The 16,901-nt window shown below is 35.8% G+C and overlaps 1 protein-coding gene across 2 annotated transcripts in view; it reads right to left on the reverse strand.

Annotated features, from left to right (window-relative positions):
• Positions 1 to 16,901, reverse strand: part of Rit2 (Ras like without CAAX 2) — a 325,821-nt gene that overhangs the window by 217,506 nt on the left and 91,414 nt on the right. For both annotated transcript variants that reach the window (XM_028867099.2, XM_028867098.2), the window contains exon 3: positions 12,044 to 12,117. In XM_028867099.2, coding sequence (XP_028722932.1) covers positions 12,044 to 12,117 — 74 coding nt within the window. The remainder of the gene's footprint in view (positions 1 to 12,043; positions 12,118 to 16,901) is intronic.

A 16,901-nucleotide genomic window follows, 5' to 3' on the forward strand; every position in this document is an offset into this window, starting at 1 on the left:
ATGGACTTTATGTTTCATTTTGTTTTGACATTTTTTGTCTTATTGGTCTCTTACCTATTTATTTTTATTTTCATTAGGGGTGTGTTTCTTGCTTTTTTGTTTTAGTTTTTTGACAGAGAAGAGTGAAAGAAGAGGAGAAGGATAGAAATAACATAAAATTGGGTGCCTAGAGAGGTGGAAGGATCTGGGAGAACTTGAAGGGAGGTGAACATGATCAAAACTGTAAAAAAAAAAATAATAATAATAAATATAGAATTCCTCTCTGATCTAATAATTGCACTTCTAATTATACCCTCAAATTGAAAGTGGGGTCTCAGATAAATATATCTACAAATATATTCATATTAACATTATTCCACATATCTAAAATATAAAGTGATAGACAGAAAATAAAAAGAAAGAAAGAAAAGACAAAAATGAGGTGATCAAGCCACGAAGAGAAAACCAGTAAGTGGCATTCATCCATGGTTTCTGCTTCACTTCCTGCTGCCGGGTGCCTGTCTTGAATTCCTGCCCTGGCTTTCCTTGATGATTGACTATAATCTGTAAATAAACCTTTTCTCTCTCCATTGTTTTCAGTCAGTATATTTTCTCAAAGAAACAGAAACCAAACTATGACAAGCAATTTCAAAATGACTAAAATTTTGCATTGTCTTTCTTTTTCTCAAAGTTTTTTTAAATATATGGTTAGAAATATAAAAGTTGTTGCCAGAAGTCTGGGTTTGGAAATGATTGTCCAGTCAGGTTAGTCTGCTTATTGTGGGACATAATTAACTCAGATTCAATGAAGAGATGGAACATGTCTGATAAGATTACAGCCATGCTGAGAACTCTACCATGACCATGAGAGCCACTCTTCTGTACTGGCTCTTGAGACCACCCCACGCTTCCTGATGATGGCTTGCAACCACGGGCATCTCCGTTCTATAATCACAGCGCAGGATCAAGAGAGCAGTAGACAGAATGCCTGAGTCAAACAGAGGCAGCATCAGTGTTGAGGCCCAACTCATTGATCTATGAGGACCTGAGACCATTAGGAGATCTGATTCTGAAGTTAATTTTTTTTAACGTATTTCCCCTAAGATACCAGGTGATTAGTATTTGGACTAGCTTTTTTTATACCCTTTCCAGAGCCACACAGTATAAGAAGTGATATCTACTGCAGTATATACATTTACCACCAGAATTATTAATATGGATAACTTGGCATTTTGACATTGCTTGAAAGAGAAGCCTACAAAGTCTCCTATCTGAGCGGAGAGATGAGATATATTTATATAGTACTGTCCTTATAACTCACGGAATTATTTCAGTCCTATTGGCTTCTTGTAGTTCAATGCGAGGTAACCTTAATATGGCTCATTGGGTTACTTTTTCGATTAAACCATCTCAACTATCTTGCCTATTTTTTTCTCCACAACTCGGCATCACTCCTGTGACACTGCAAATATGATGATACAGGGGTGAGAACACAAGTCGCTATAATAACAGATTCTGTCTTTCTGACATATAAAACCTATCTGAAATACAATTCAATTCTTCTACCAGGAAAGCACTTTGGGCTTTCTGAGAATAGAAAGCTTGATTTGAAGGCAAAGCTGGGTATCTACAAAGAGAAATAGTAGTACTTTGCATTTTGTCCTAACGTAGACTTCCCTGAATCACAAAAGAAAATTAGAAATACAAAAATAAGCAAGCCATAAATGGGAGGGGAAATCATTTTAAATGGTTTTAAAACTATTTTCCTTCTGGAAAGTACTCAGTTTATAGCTCCATTAAAATATTACTGCTATAAGTACGTTTCAATTTTCCATTAGATATTTTATCTTCCATTTGAAACACGAATTTATTTAGGATGAGAGAGCAGTAGTCGAGATAATGAGCTAGAAGATTCTAGATAACTGCCAGAGCTACTCACAGAGGTAGTACTTTCAGAAAATGAAAGCATATTTATTTTAGGGTCTTTCAGAAACAGACAGCTTTGCTTCAAAGTGGAAGGCAAGGTACAGAGTTCTGGCTCAGCAGCTTGACAGGTGAGCAACTGGCTTTAGATTTCTTGGTAATATCAAATATACTTATTAACCTGGCAGGTGGACTCCTTATTTAGCCTCAAACAGTCACTGTAACATGGTCCCCCTATCCCTGAGAATCACTTTTATATGAGATTTTCATTATCATTTCTGTCTGCATTCAGAATTCAGAGGATTCTGGTACACAGCTAAATTAACACATTCTCCAGAAGAGCCTCACACAGAGGCTCCTCATCAAGTCCTATTGATCAGAAGAAAGGCCCTACATGTTTATAAGACATTTAATTGCTCTGGGGTAATACACTTTCCAACTTTTTTTGGTCCATTTGTTTCCAGTTTCTCACTAGTGTTAAAACTAGAATGCTATTTATTGGTAGCTGGTCCCACAAATCTCACAAGCTCTTTGAATGAGATCGTTTTAAGAGTCTGCTGCCTAGTCGCAGAATTGATTTCTAATGGAGAAATTTGGATTGCAATTTTTTTTACTTCAAGTACAGTGTTGAGGGTCTTTGAGGATTCCTAGCAATAAGAATAGTTTTAATAAAATATCAGTTTCTGGAAGGTTGCCCTCATCACACCACCCCCCACCACACATACACACACAAAATCTTGGCTATAGTATTTTTTCTACCATCAACTGAACAACCACATAATTAAGAAATATAATAAAATATCTAACAAGACAACAGACACAGACATAAAAGAAGACATACTCTTTCTCTTAAAAATTAATTTTACAAAGAAAACCAGTGGTCTTATTTAAACTTAAAAATGTTAGCTATAAAGCATGTGGGATGTTAATGATTTTTCAGGCTTCTATTTGCACTGATATTTCACCCTGGGCTCCTTCCCAGCAGACCAAACTGGAACAGCATGACTTCTGCTCTGAAACATAAAATTACCCTGAATTCTGAAATACACCAGTTTTTAAAATAAAAAAAACAAATGCCAAACAAATTAGTCAATCAGAAAGAACTTCATTTACCTAAGATACCATGAACTAGACCCTGCAAGAAGTCATGCTAAAATCACTAACCGTCTTTCTATCTGCTACTTCTGTGTGCCTCAGTTTTGTTTTGGTGTTGGTTTTTTTGCCTTTAAAATAAGGCTCAGTTCTTTGGAACAATCATTCTATTTTTACAGAATGGGGCGTTCTTCAATTCTAACTCACAAATAAAAATTTTTTAAAAAATCTTTAAATTAAATTTACTATAATTTTACCTCAAACTCAAGGACTGTGGTATTTTCCTTGGGGGTTTTCGGCTTCATCCTTCTTATGCAACTGGAAGTGTATGTCATTCCAAACAAATTAATGTCATTATTTCTGGATTACTCTATGTGGTGATCCGATTTCTATTGCTTTGTTAAAATTCTATATTGAATTTTTAAAGAACTTACTTAGGTTATAGTATTTGAAATCTAAGGATAGGGCACTGACACTCACTGGCTATATCACAGCAAAGAGATGGTAGAAGGTGCAAGAGCAGGAGAGATGAGAGGATGAGACACAAGCCAGAGACCAAGAAGGTCCATTTGTGACTGGGTCATAGCAAGGTTCTCTCAGAATTACAGTCCTGATAAAGCAGCATGAACATCCTCTGAGGTCATGGCCTTCCAAGGCTTTTAAACATCCCTGCCTCTTCCTATTGGCACTTTTCTATTGACCAAATTTCTACCCCTGAAACTTTACAGGCTCAAACTGTATTAGAACACAGAACCAGCCATGAGAGCAGTGTAAAACACAGAAATATTGTCTAGAAAGTATCATAGAGCTTCTCCTTAACATCTTATTTAGGCTTAAGAATCCAATGTTCCATATGCCTTCCTCTGAATCTTTCTTGACTCCTTGATGCCTCCCAGATACACATAAAACTCCAAACACATCCTGACTCTTTATCATGCTAGATTTCTCTAAGAATAAATAATTAATTTTTAACATAATATTGTTGCTATATTACAAAGGACATGAGTAGAGCCCCTGATATTATCCTTCTTTGTTAACATTTTGTTTAAGAAAAAGAAAAGTTATTGTTCTTAAAACATTATTGGGAACTATCTTTACAATACATTGGTAGCATTTTATCTTAACTATCCAATATATACTCTTTCTACTAAAAAGTCAAAAATTTCTTGAATACCAGAGACATTTGAAAACATACGTGTTTGTTGCATCTTTTAGAATTGTCCAGAGAACATGGTTATTTTCCACTTCAAAATACCTCATTGCAGAAGTAATACATAAAGTAGTATTGAGAATGAAAACACGATAGAACATAAAATACATAAATAATATTCACTCCAAATAAGATGTTTTGGATGAAGCAAAAATAATAGTAATGATAAATATTTTATGTAATGCTATAGAACCCATTTCCATCAGATATGATACGAAAACAAGCCATGTGACCCATATGTGCCACTCAGTTTATTTACTTATTCCTATTTATGTTGCTCCTGCATAAAATAATCGCTGAGGTTACTTGTGTTATGTGATAAACCAATAGTTCTTGATAATTCAAACATTTATATAGATGTCAAATAGAATATAATTCGTTTAGATAGTACAATCACATTCCCAATTCATCAATATGTAGACAATGCTTAACATGTTAGAATTGCAAAAAAAAAAAAAATCTCCAAATGTTTAAAATCCTTTCAGAAAAAATACCATAAATGAAATAACAAAAAAGAGTGGCATGGTGGTAAAAAATGTTACAATAATATTACTTTTTGAGATTTACTATTCTTCATGTTTGGTCCCTTGTTCTCACAACATTCTGTATTGGTTTCTAACTAAATATTTTTCATGACAATGCTGGTACTGAAAAAGCAAAACACAACTTTTAAGACTTGCCATGTGCAGATATGCCGGCACTATTCATTTGAGGGAAGATCGCTCTCAGAGGAGGCAAACAGATCCATTCCCACAGGACTCCAGGCACAGCTTATGAACGAAGAGTGAAGATCTCCCCTCCCTGTCAGTTAGTAGCCACCAGGTTTGGGTTAAGCCACTTCTGAGTTACAATGTATTTGTAAACTGAGATGTCTAAATATGTGTTCTCTAAGGCATCTTCAACATTCTGGTACTCACAGTTATAGCCATTTACATGAATATTAACTCAGAAATATTTCTCTATTGCCTAAAGTGTTTGTGTAAGAACCTTCCTCAATGACAGTTCTATGCACAGTGCCCCAACACTAACTACTGAACACAGTTTGACATTACCCTCCACAGTAGAATACTGAAGTGATTGCATCATGTTAGTTGCTACCCAGAGTCTGAGACATGAATTATGGGTGAATTATGAAAGAAATTCTAATTATCAGACATTTCTATGGAAAGTATGCTTTAAAGAGTTTTGACAGGGGCTGGATAGGTTGCTCAGTTGATGAAGAGCTTGCTTAGTTTCCACGAGACCTTGAGCTCAATCTCCAGTATACACACAAATAAAATCTTAGTTATCATTTTACTTAAGATTTTATGCAAACTATAAATCATGTTTTTTAATTTTGCAAGTTTAATGTTGAAAATTGTCAAATATCAGCTAAGATGATCATGATAAATACATAAATTTTAATGTTTTGCATATTGCACAACCAAATAACTCATATTTAAATCAGTATTTCAATGAAATTAAGTATAAGAGAAAGGTAAAGAGATGATAAGATTAAAATATGCAATGAAATATTTCTTTCCTCAATTTTGAGTCTAATTCCTTCTTAACATACAAAAATAAAAGTGTTAGTTCTTCAAGGCCAAGAACTTCAGGGTTTTTACTTATTTCTAATCTCAATATGCAAAAATCTAATGTTGCAAATATATTAGAGCCCAAATAATCACATTAAGAAGGCATACTGCTCAAAAAAAAGCACAGCCATTTTTCAGATCTTCTGTAGTTAACACTGTAGGTGATTTTATCCCTGAATAAAAAAATGATTACTTTTAAAAAGCACTTTAAAAGTGATTAACATGTAATTTTTTTAATTATACACTTTTTACCTCCTATCACAGGTCATGTAAATCTTGACTATGTTTTTGAAAGGTTTTTTTAATTTATTAAAATTTATTCATTTATTTTACATCCCAGCCACAGTTTTCCCTCCCCCCTCTCTTCCCATCCCCTCCCCCCACCTCCCCACAAGCTCCCACCCCAACCCCTCAATCCACTCCTGCTCTGTTTTTGTTCAGAAAGGGGCCCGCCCCCCATGAATATCAACAAAGCATGGCATAACAAGTTGAGGTAGGACTAATCCCCTCCCCTTGTATTAAGGCTGGGCAAGGCAGCCCAGTATGAGGAATAGGTTCCTAAAAGCCAGCCAAAAATAAGCGACAGCCCTTGCTTCCACTGCTAGGAGTCCCACAAGTAGACCAAGCTATACAACTGTCACAGATATGCAGAAGGCCTAGGTCGGTTCCACCCAGGCTCCCGGGCTGTAGTTCCAAATTCTGTGAGCTCCCATGAGCCCAGGTTAGTTGTTTCTGTGGGTCCCCTTGTGATGACCTTGCAGTATCATTTATGAATTTCATTATTGCATGTGGCCAACTGTAAAAATACAAGCATTTAAAACACATTGCTACACTATTAAACAATTTAATGTTTTTAGTTTGTTTTCTTTTTTTCTAGTGTGGTTGGGATTTAACTCAGGATGCAAGAGAAGATAGGCAAGGACTCTACCATCGAGCCATTCAAGCTACTAATTGGGGGGTGGGGTACTTAGTCTTATATTTAAAAGTTACCTTCTCTTGCCTAAACTTAAATCATCAAACTTTTAAAATTAAGAAACCCACTGCTGAAATGTTGGGATCTGAAAGTCCTAATTAAGTGGAAAAGAATCCAGGAATCAGCACATCCCACATGGCTCTGACGGCATCCACTCAGAGTAAAAAGCTACCTCTGTCCTTGTTAGGAGAGTACTTAAATTCTCAAAAGTCTACCATCTTGTGCTTTGTGGTAAGATGTAGAACTCAGTAAGAACTATCAACACACAATAAGAGCTGACTGAAGGGTTAGGTACACCTGCCCTGACCTCAGGACATGGCCTTAATTATCTAAGGGGATATCATGGTCATCTCAGAACTTTATGTCCACTTTGGGGCACTTCTAGCTCAAATTCCATTTACCAATCTCGAAAGAATCCACAACAATTTGTAGAGTTATATGATTCTCAGGGAAAAGACCGTACCCTGCAGCCTCTCTGTGAGGATTAGCCACAAACACACAAAGTTAAAAGTTGGAGCCTAACTGGCAATTAAAACTTTAATAGAATAATTAGGCACCAATCAAGCCAGCAGTAATTCAGAAAATTACAGAGCCTTAAATCTGGACGACACCTCAGAGATCCAGTCTAGTTCTCTCGTTTCGGAGTGATAAATTGGGTTCACATTGGCTAGAGGCCTTCTCTGACTACAGAGCTGGTTAGGGGTAAACCAGATAAGTCTGCATATCCTTCCACTCTACAGTGATAGAGCCCTTCCAGTAGCCAAGTGTGTGGTCATTTCCAAGTCTTCTTTCATATTAATAGTTTCAGTTACTGGGTATAATGGCATATTAATAAAGGTAAAGCTATCAAAGGTATTAGAGGACTATTTCCATTATTTCTTATAAGGATAAACATGATTCAAGAAATTTATAGTTAAGTTAAACTTCACATATTTAATTAGACTTTCCTTTGAAACCATGTGTGTCTCTCCTGTTTTTGACTGAAACATTGTAGGAATTTCAGAAAGCCTATTAGCAAGACTTGTATAAATCCACCATAGTCTTTCTCACAATTGGCTACCTTTTTTGAGATGGCATCCCCACTGCTCCAAACCTCGGGGTGTTTGAGGACAGACACCCCTTTTATTACCACCTGCATTTTTTTGTTCTTTGTTTAGGAAGTTCTTGGTACTCACTATGATGTTGCATAAAAGAAGTAAAATAAAAGAATCGGTGTGGTTGTCTGAGTCTGAAGCGGCCTTCAAATCAGTGCACAACTTTTGCAAAGCACATATCCTCCTTGGCCTTCAAACAGCACATTTACAAAATATGTAATTTTTCTTTTCAAGAGATGCACCTACAGCCCAAATAAAGCTATAGGCAAGAATGTTTTAGTTTGTGGCTAGAAAACCCCTTCTAGTCATTATAGTTGTCTATTGACTGACTGGCTTTTGGAAATATAATTCCTAAAAAGGGGAGAAGTTAAATATACATTTCATGAGCATTTATGGGAGAATTGAGCATTGAAATACTAATTCAAACCCTGGAAGGACAGGTTAAAAGTCCTCCTTAATTTGAGATGTGGTGATGCCCCCACTGTAGTGGATACCTGTTCCACCTATGACCTTGAAGTGCCAGCCTTTGGAGCGTGGCCTCGGGGCGACCCTTAAGACCTGAGAGGCAGGTACTCTGCTCTCTTTTCTCCCTTGTGGGCTTGGATGATGTGGACTGACTCGGGGCAGGAGCAGCATGGGACAGGACCTCAGCCTTCCAGAACCCTTCGATGATTTGCCTATTCTGTTTAGTGAGTTGTGTCTTCTAATTTATGTCCTAATAAATTCCTTATAATTCTTAAGCAGACTCCCTTGGATTTCTCACTACACCCCACTTTCCTCCATAAAATTTCCATGGAGTTTCCAGGCTCCCTGTACAGCCTAAGAGGAGGAGCAGGGCATGCTATGCCCAAGCATGGCATTTCAGAAATTGCCAAAACTACAGAAATAGAATAGTTTGTTTGGCCTTCTTTTGCCTACTCTTTTATTAAAAAGTATTTTACTGCACTTACTTATTCATTTTTTCGGGGGAGGGGGGAGGTGCGTGTGCTGTGGCAGACACTTTGGGATCAGAAGATAACTTGCAGGAAGCAGTTTTCTTTGCACCATGAGGGTTCTGCACTTTTGCCTGATGAGCCATCTCACTGACCCAGCCCACTGTCACTGGAAGACCTATACATGGCACATGTCCTGCCTAACTACAGAAGAAAGAAATGTGGCCAGGAGAGGCCAGAAGGAACATAAGCAAGCAGGCCTAGTTTCTTAACCTCTGTTTAATTTCTGCTCTCTTTGTGCCCAAGCATTTTTGGCATAGCTGTCCATTTGTCAACAAATCTAAGCTTAAGAATTCAATGTTTCCCTGAATATGCAGAGATATCTTCTTTCTGTGAAGATTTTATGTACATAATACCCGGGTTAATTAAATATGTTAAACCTCCCTTGTTAGTCTGTGTATTCTGTCATAGTGTCCTCCATACGGCTTGCAACAGGTGGAAAAGGAATTGTCCTTTTGTCTCCTCTATAGACATGAATACAAAATAGGCTGAGTGTGGCCGTTAATGTTACCTCTAAGAGGACGGCCACTTCACTTGTTTGCATGCCATGATACTCAAATTCCAGGTGATAACATTAACAACAGCTTTTCTATCCCTCTTCTAGGTTTATTGTACAATTAATAAATTTCCACAAACATGGAAATTAACGTTATAAAAATCAAACAATGCATCATTATTAATACTTCAGTAGTGTTCTCACATGTCCCCTACAGAGATATAATTTCTGTTAAATCAGCTGCAAAGACCACCTCCTGTGTGAGCAGGTTTGATAATAGTGTAAAAGCTAACATATCACCATCTGCTTACCTTTATGTATTCCTGACTATGTTTGGCTACAGTTAATACCTGGCTTGACAAGTAAGTAATGGTGTATAAATTTAACACCCTCATCTATTAAATTGTATACTCCCAGGTTTCTCAGCATTATCACAAAGTTTCAGATTTATGTTTGTTGCTCAACACTTTGTCCACGGACTGGTACTATTCTCTATCTCCATCTATACTTAACAAAACATACTCCATTAATATGTTGTTCTGATCAGATGCATAATAGCAGCATATAACAAAGCATGAAGCAATAATGTTATGATTTTCTAGTTCACAAGTTTGTGTAGCAATGAGAACAGATCTGCGTGAAGCCAGATCTGATTGACAATGCTCATAGGTTTAGGTCTACTTCCTGGTTACTTCTTTTCTGTAGACCAGAGGCCATCTAAAACTTGCTCTTCTCTTGGGGAAACAACAGACCACCCCTACAAACTCCACAGATGAACTGATCCTCCAGTAAAACAGTATCATCTATGGGGACATAACCAAGTCTATGACCAGTGGAGAAGAGAAACAACCTTTTCATTCAACGAATGAAGGATTTGCATTCCATAAAACATTTTTATGGAAATTTTTAATTATGTCATGTTGGTTTATCAAGGTAACTGTTTCAGTGGTTAAAGATTATTATAATTAAAAATGTCTCATTTCTTTATTTAGCCTACTCTATTTTTCTCAAATTAGGCTTTCAGTTCTCCTGGAAATTACTATATTTTGTCCTACATAAAAATGTTCTTTTGAATAATTGAGAGAAATTTCCATTTTAATGTCCCCAAAGTCTTTAGAAATTTCCCCATTAGTTCATTGTCCAAAGTTCCTAGAAACAAATGAGTTTGTTAGCATACAATTCATAATACAGAAATTGATTGTCAATTCTAGTGAATTACTCACTATCAACACCCTAATTTCTGCAGTCATTCATAAGTAGCTACACGTAAGAGATGAAAAATTAAACTTGTTTTAATTTTTTTTTTGATGCTGGGATCAAACATAGCTCTATAACTCCTACATTTAAGTTTTAAATCTTTAAGTTCAAAAACAATAATAGAAGGAAAATAATCGTGTCCATAATGGAGTTTAAACCCTAATGATTTCTGTTGTAATCCAGAATTTTTACGATTTTATAAGGTTCTCTTTAAATTTGGCTCACCATTTGGCCTTAATATGAAAATTAGAATTTTAAAGATGCTTGCTTCTTTTTACTACTACAGAATGTCGTTTTGTTTTTTTTTTTTAAGCTAAAGTTGCTTTGAAATGAACTATCTTCCCTCTGATGTTGTTACGAGGTTTACTCAATTTTCCCTTTTGCGCATGTGTGGAGGGAGAAGCATGGACTTGCACTTGCACTCTAGACAAGTGCTGCTTCGCTCCCGCCTTATCTCTTCCTTCTCAGCAAATACAGTGAGCCTTGCTTCTACTTAATATGCCGCTGATGGTTGCTACCTGTTCCAGCACAAGCAGATATATTTCCATTCATTGTGATTTCTTACCTAATTTTTCAGGTTTTTTTTATATTTTGCATGTCACATCACATTAAAAACTTTTTTGTAGTCTTCCCTCATTACTCTGCTTATTGCACTTGGCACTTAATATACAGGTTTATTTTAACAATCATCTAAAGACTGTGAACTTAAACAAAGCATCCACCCTCCTACACAGCAAGAACTTTGACATGCACATCTGTGACGCATTTCTTCACATTTTTTCTCAAAATTATTCTAGAATACTTTTATTCTCTTTACTTTGTTCATTTTTTTATTTTTTGAGAATTATATACATTAGCGCACTGCATTTACATAATTTACACTCCTCCCTCTCCTGCTTCTAAATAGAATTTCTACATTTGAGTAAGAATAATAAGCTATTTATTCTTAAACATGTTTTAATTTTTTTTTTTTTTTTTTTTTTTGGTGCTGGGATCAAACATAGCTCTACAACTCCTACATTTAAGTTTTAAATCTTTGAGTTCAAAAACAATAATAGAAGGAAAACAATTGTGTCCATAATGGAGTTTAAATTATTCAATTAATTATTTATTCAATTAATACTTAGACTACCAAGGGGAGTTTTAAATATGACTCACCTTTTCAAATCAATTAGTTTTATCTTCATTTGCAAATTTATTCTCCTGTTTGAAGTGTTAAAACTATCTATTTTACGGTCAGTGTGCATGAAGTGAAACATGAAATTACCTGAGATTGGTCAGATCTATTAAACATATCAACTAAACAACAATTAAAGAAAAAGAAGCTATGAATCTGAGAGTTGGAGAAGATTATATGGGAGGAGATGAAGGGAGAAAAAGGGAAATGATGTAACTATATTGTACTTCCAAAAATAGAACAAGTATTATTTAAAACAAAACAAACATCGTCTACCTGACCGGCGGTGTCCAAGATGTCTAAGTAAGCAGGCTCGTTGTCAATCCTCACCTGGGTTTTGTAAGCATCTTCTGAAAAACATAGGAAAAAGTTTTGTTTATGTGTTTTCCACAGAAAAGCCATGGTTGAATTTGAAATTTTGAAAAAAGACGCTCTAAGTTACTGATACATTGTTTAAATAATGTATGAAGAAAGCAAAGAATATAACAGGGTTGATAGTGAAATCTATAACTGTCTTAGAATAAAACACAAGTAATGCTGGTTGTAGTGACATACAGAGGCAGGTGGGTCTCTGTGAGTTTGAGTCCTATCTGATCTATGTCAGGAGTGACAGGGCAGCCAGAGCTAGAGAGATGCTCTGTGGTTAAGAGCATTTGTTCTTCTAGAAGACTTACATTCTTTTTTCCAGCACCCTCATGATGGCTCACAACTATCTGTAACTACAATTCCAGGGGATCTGATGCCCTCTTCTGACCTCTATAAGCATCAGGCACACATATGGTGCACATACATACATGCAAGCAAAACATTCTACACATAAAAATAAAATAAATGTATCTAACCAAATAAACAAAAAGCAAAAGCCACATGGAAAAGCATCATGACATGGTATTTGGCAATTAATTCTTGCATGTTACCATAAGCACAGGCCACAAAATTATAAAAAGCCTTTGAATTTCTGATATTCACACCTGAAGAGATCACTTTGATATTTCCTTAGAGAAGGAAGGCAGAAAAGTACCACATATTCAGTACAGGAAATACTGAGTATGTATGTCTATGGATCATTGAATAAAGACAACTAACATGTTTGCCTGGTTCTGAAGCCCTGGACAGGCCTATGAATGTCTTTCTTTATTTACATCCATGGTTGTTCTTATGATGCTTAGCCCACCACTACATACTGTAGGCTGTTTAAGTGTTAACAGTAGGTTAATGTCATCTGTCAGTTCCTGAATCTTGAGCTCATGGATTCCCAAAATTTTAGTATGCCTTGTTCACTCTTTATATTGAAAAGAAGGCACTGACAGATCCATTGTCAAAAATCATTTAAAGCATCCCTTCTGAGACACCAATAATTATCATGCTGCTGTTTTTAAGCCACAACTGGACAAATGAATTATTTTTAAATATCTTCATTAAGAAAATAGTAATGATCAACCATAGAAGTTTTGTTTTGTTTTGTTTTTTGTTTGTTTGTTTGTTTTTTTCTGATCTGCAGTGCTGGAAACCTCTTACAAATTATAAGCCTGTTTGCTCAGGTAGATAGGAAGACATGTATGCACATGTGCACACACATGAGATGTGCAAAGACATAGAAAAATACAGACAGAATGACAGAACCCAAATCACAATCAATATTGCACAATCATAGGAATTTTTAGTTTTTTATCCTATTACTCTTTTTTCAGCCACTGATTTCTCTTTATAAAAAGAGTATCTGCGGGATCACTACTTTTTTTTTTTTTTTAATTTGGAGGGTACATAGGGTTATTTTTCAGTTTCCTAACAGAGAAATAGTTACTCTGAGTAAGGATCACAAGTGAGCACCAGACTGATTGCTTGTTTATTTAAACTTGAAGGCCTGGAAAGCAGCCTGCAGAGGTTGGGGTACTGAGTAACCAAGGCTGGGGAGCTCTGTGTGATCATCTGATGCTGTGACAAGCCAGCACCTGGGACACACATTAAACAGAAGCCTCTTTCGAGATCAGAAAACCTCTTCAGGAAGAATAGATGTGAACCAGCTGGAAACTAAAGTCAGACCGTGGAGCCAAGACTTTTTTCTCTGTTTTTTCAGACATACCCATCCATGTATACATTCTAGTACAGGAAATCTGGGTCACCTTCCTGGCCTGAATAGAAGCTAGTCCCTTTCATTTCCTCTCCATAAACAACCTTTTTTTTCAGTTCCCATTCATCCACTCCCTTTGAGGCTACCCAGGCAGAAACGGACTGTCAGAAACACTCCGTTGAATGCATATAACCACTTTCCTGAATTTCAACCATCTGCCTATAGTGCCTACCCTGAAGTGAGCTCATTTATCTTCCCCAGCAAAAGGCTAAATGTACACAAAGCTCCTTCAGGAAGAAATGATCACAGCCACATGCTACACTCTTTAAACAGAAAAGCACAATAGGACTGCATTCATGGAGGCACCTACCATCTTAAAATTCGTCTCAAAATGCTGGTATTTAACATGAGACCAGAATATCTGTTCTTCACTCTGCTTCTACAGCAGAATTTTATAAACTAAAACAGTAAGAGTTTATATGAAAGCTTTTAATCTATCACACTATATGTATGCTGTGTTGGTCAGCCTTGTTTGTAAGTGTAGAAAACTGTACATAAAGAGCAAGACATCTTTTCTGCTTCAGCAGAGGAGCACATGCAATAGTGTATCAGAAACAAAGAAGCACAACTCACATTCAAGGCACACGATGCTGCACATTTTTAGCCAAATTATATGAAACTTAAATCATGTCTGCTATTTCTGCTTGTACATACATAAATGCATATTTACCAAGCAGAACATCATACAGGATTAACAGGAAATATTTTCAATAATCATCAAATATATTTTTGGCCAGTTTAAAATGCATGCAGCATTCTGGAAAATAGACCTTTTAATTCTTTCCCAGAAAAAAAATGAATATTTATTTAAGTAACTTAAAAATATTTTAGTTGTAAATATTGAAGCCACTTAAAGCCATAAAATATGTCATTGAGAAGTTATTATTGAATTTTTGCTACATGATTTTAACATATTATAATACTTGAATAATTCTTTCATGATTTATTGCTCAAACCAAATATATTGTTGATAATATTTTACTGAAACTGTTTTTCTATACATTTGAGCCTGTGTATGTCTCCAAGATAGCAATTGTTGAACCAATATTTTTAAAAGGCAATGATTCAACTAAGGTATTTTGGGGCCTTTCTTGAAGGAATTCTTATATAAATCTTATCTGTTGTACATATAAGGGCATTTGTGTACATATGCATCTATTGTGGGCATACATATATGTTTATGTATACATATATGTATATGTATATATACATATAGAGAGAGGGTAGAAGTACTTGGAAATGGACAGTACTAACTCTTCTGTCTTGATTAAACCCAGAAGATACAACATGGGTAAAAATCTGCATTTGCATCAATTTGCTCATCAACAATGAATTCAGGGCACATCTGAGTATGTAGTGTGCACTCCATATTCTGATGGGTACAATGTCTACAATATTGAAAAGTAATCAGTTGTGTTTACTCCCATGGAGTTTACAATTTGAGGGGAATGCATGAAAAGAATCAGGCAATCACAGTATGCCTTGATAAGTGTTCTATCTCAAACTCTTAGAAGTAAATTTATTTAGCCAGAAAGCAATGAGCGAGCACTCCTAGGATTCACTGTTGATCTTTGTTGGTCCTCAGAGGCTTCACACAGAAAACAGAGAAGAAGGCTGAGGTCTCAGGAGGAGAAAAAATTATTTAAACTCTGATGTAACCCCCCTCATGAGCATAAACATTCAGTGGAATATCCAGAATATTTAAGGCTACTGGCTACAAGAAGAGTTTTGAAAGCAAGCTCAGTTTTGTTTATAGAATGATTCAGGACAAAAAAGGAAAACCTTTCTCCACACTGAACAGGCTGAGGCAGTAGTGTCATGAAGGTCTGAACCCTGGGCTCTCACAGGAACTGGATTGTTTTCCCAGGTTGTAACAGTGAAGATGGAACCTAGTTTGTTTAGATCTGTGAGGATTATATTTGAGGTGCACACCAGTTAAAATGTCTTCCTAAACAGAAAAAAAGATGGGTTTTTGTGGGGGAAATTGGCAACACCCAGCTCTACCTGCTGCTAGCGTGATGATGTCCTGCTGATGATAAGGAAAGTCAGATGCCAAAATAGTAGCCTGCCACATACCCGAGGGTCTGCCAACAGCCTTCAGTAGATGGCAGGTTTGACATCGTGCTGCTGTCCTGGATCTGTGTTTGACACTAACATCTAGCTCCACGTGTTAGTACTGTCCACTGAGACTTCAGGACTCTGCCAGGAAACAGGAATATGCAGAAGTCTACTAGTGGGTAATATCATTCTGAGCCAAGTCTTTCCTCACCAAAGCCAAGATGAAACTATTAATCTTTGCAAAAGCTATCTTTCAGAGGTTCTATCAAACAGAATGAGCTTAAATACAGATTATTTCTTCATAATTTTTTTCATTGAAACAAAGACCAATTTTATAGTCAGTCTCAAAGACCTGCAGACTCTTCACCTTGGTCTGATGAACACACATGGTTACAAAATTCCTGAGAATGAGATTGCAAGCTGTGTTATGGTATAAGCTATGTAGAACAACAAAGGTTCATATTCGAATATGGAAAGCACTTAGACAAACCTCTAAAAAGAAGAAAACTTCCCCAGGAAAAACTAAGCACGACATTGAGTGATTTATTTTCTTTGTTAAGGTGGGGACTGTTGTACTTGTGGATGTTTGTATATGTGTTTATTTTCTATCATGATTTATATTATAATAGTGTAGACATCATAACATTTCTTTTTTATTCATTATATTATTTAATTCTTTTTTTTGCATCATGACAAATCATTGTTACCTCCCTTACTCAAAAAAATCAGTTATATAATTTGCCCAATTAACAAAATTTGTAAATATAGAATTTATATATAATATAGAATTTACATATAGAATATGTGTTTATATACATACATACATATAGATTTTGAATTGAGAAGTCATATATAAGAATTTACAAGATATAGATATATCATACTATATGAAGAAAGCTATTATTTATTCATCATATTTTTGTCCAGTTTCTCTGCCAGTTCAAT

This window comes from Peromyscus leucopus, chromosome 19, assembly GCF_004664715.2.
Source record: "Peromyscus leucopus breed LL Stock chromosome 19, UCI_PerLeu_2.1, whole genome shotgun sequence".
Lineage (NCBI taxonomy): Eukaryota > Metazoa > Chordata > Mammalia > Rodentia > Cricetidae > Peromyscus > Peromyscus leucopus.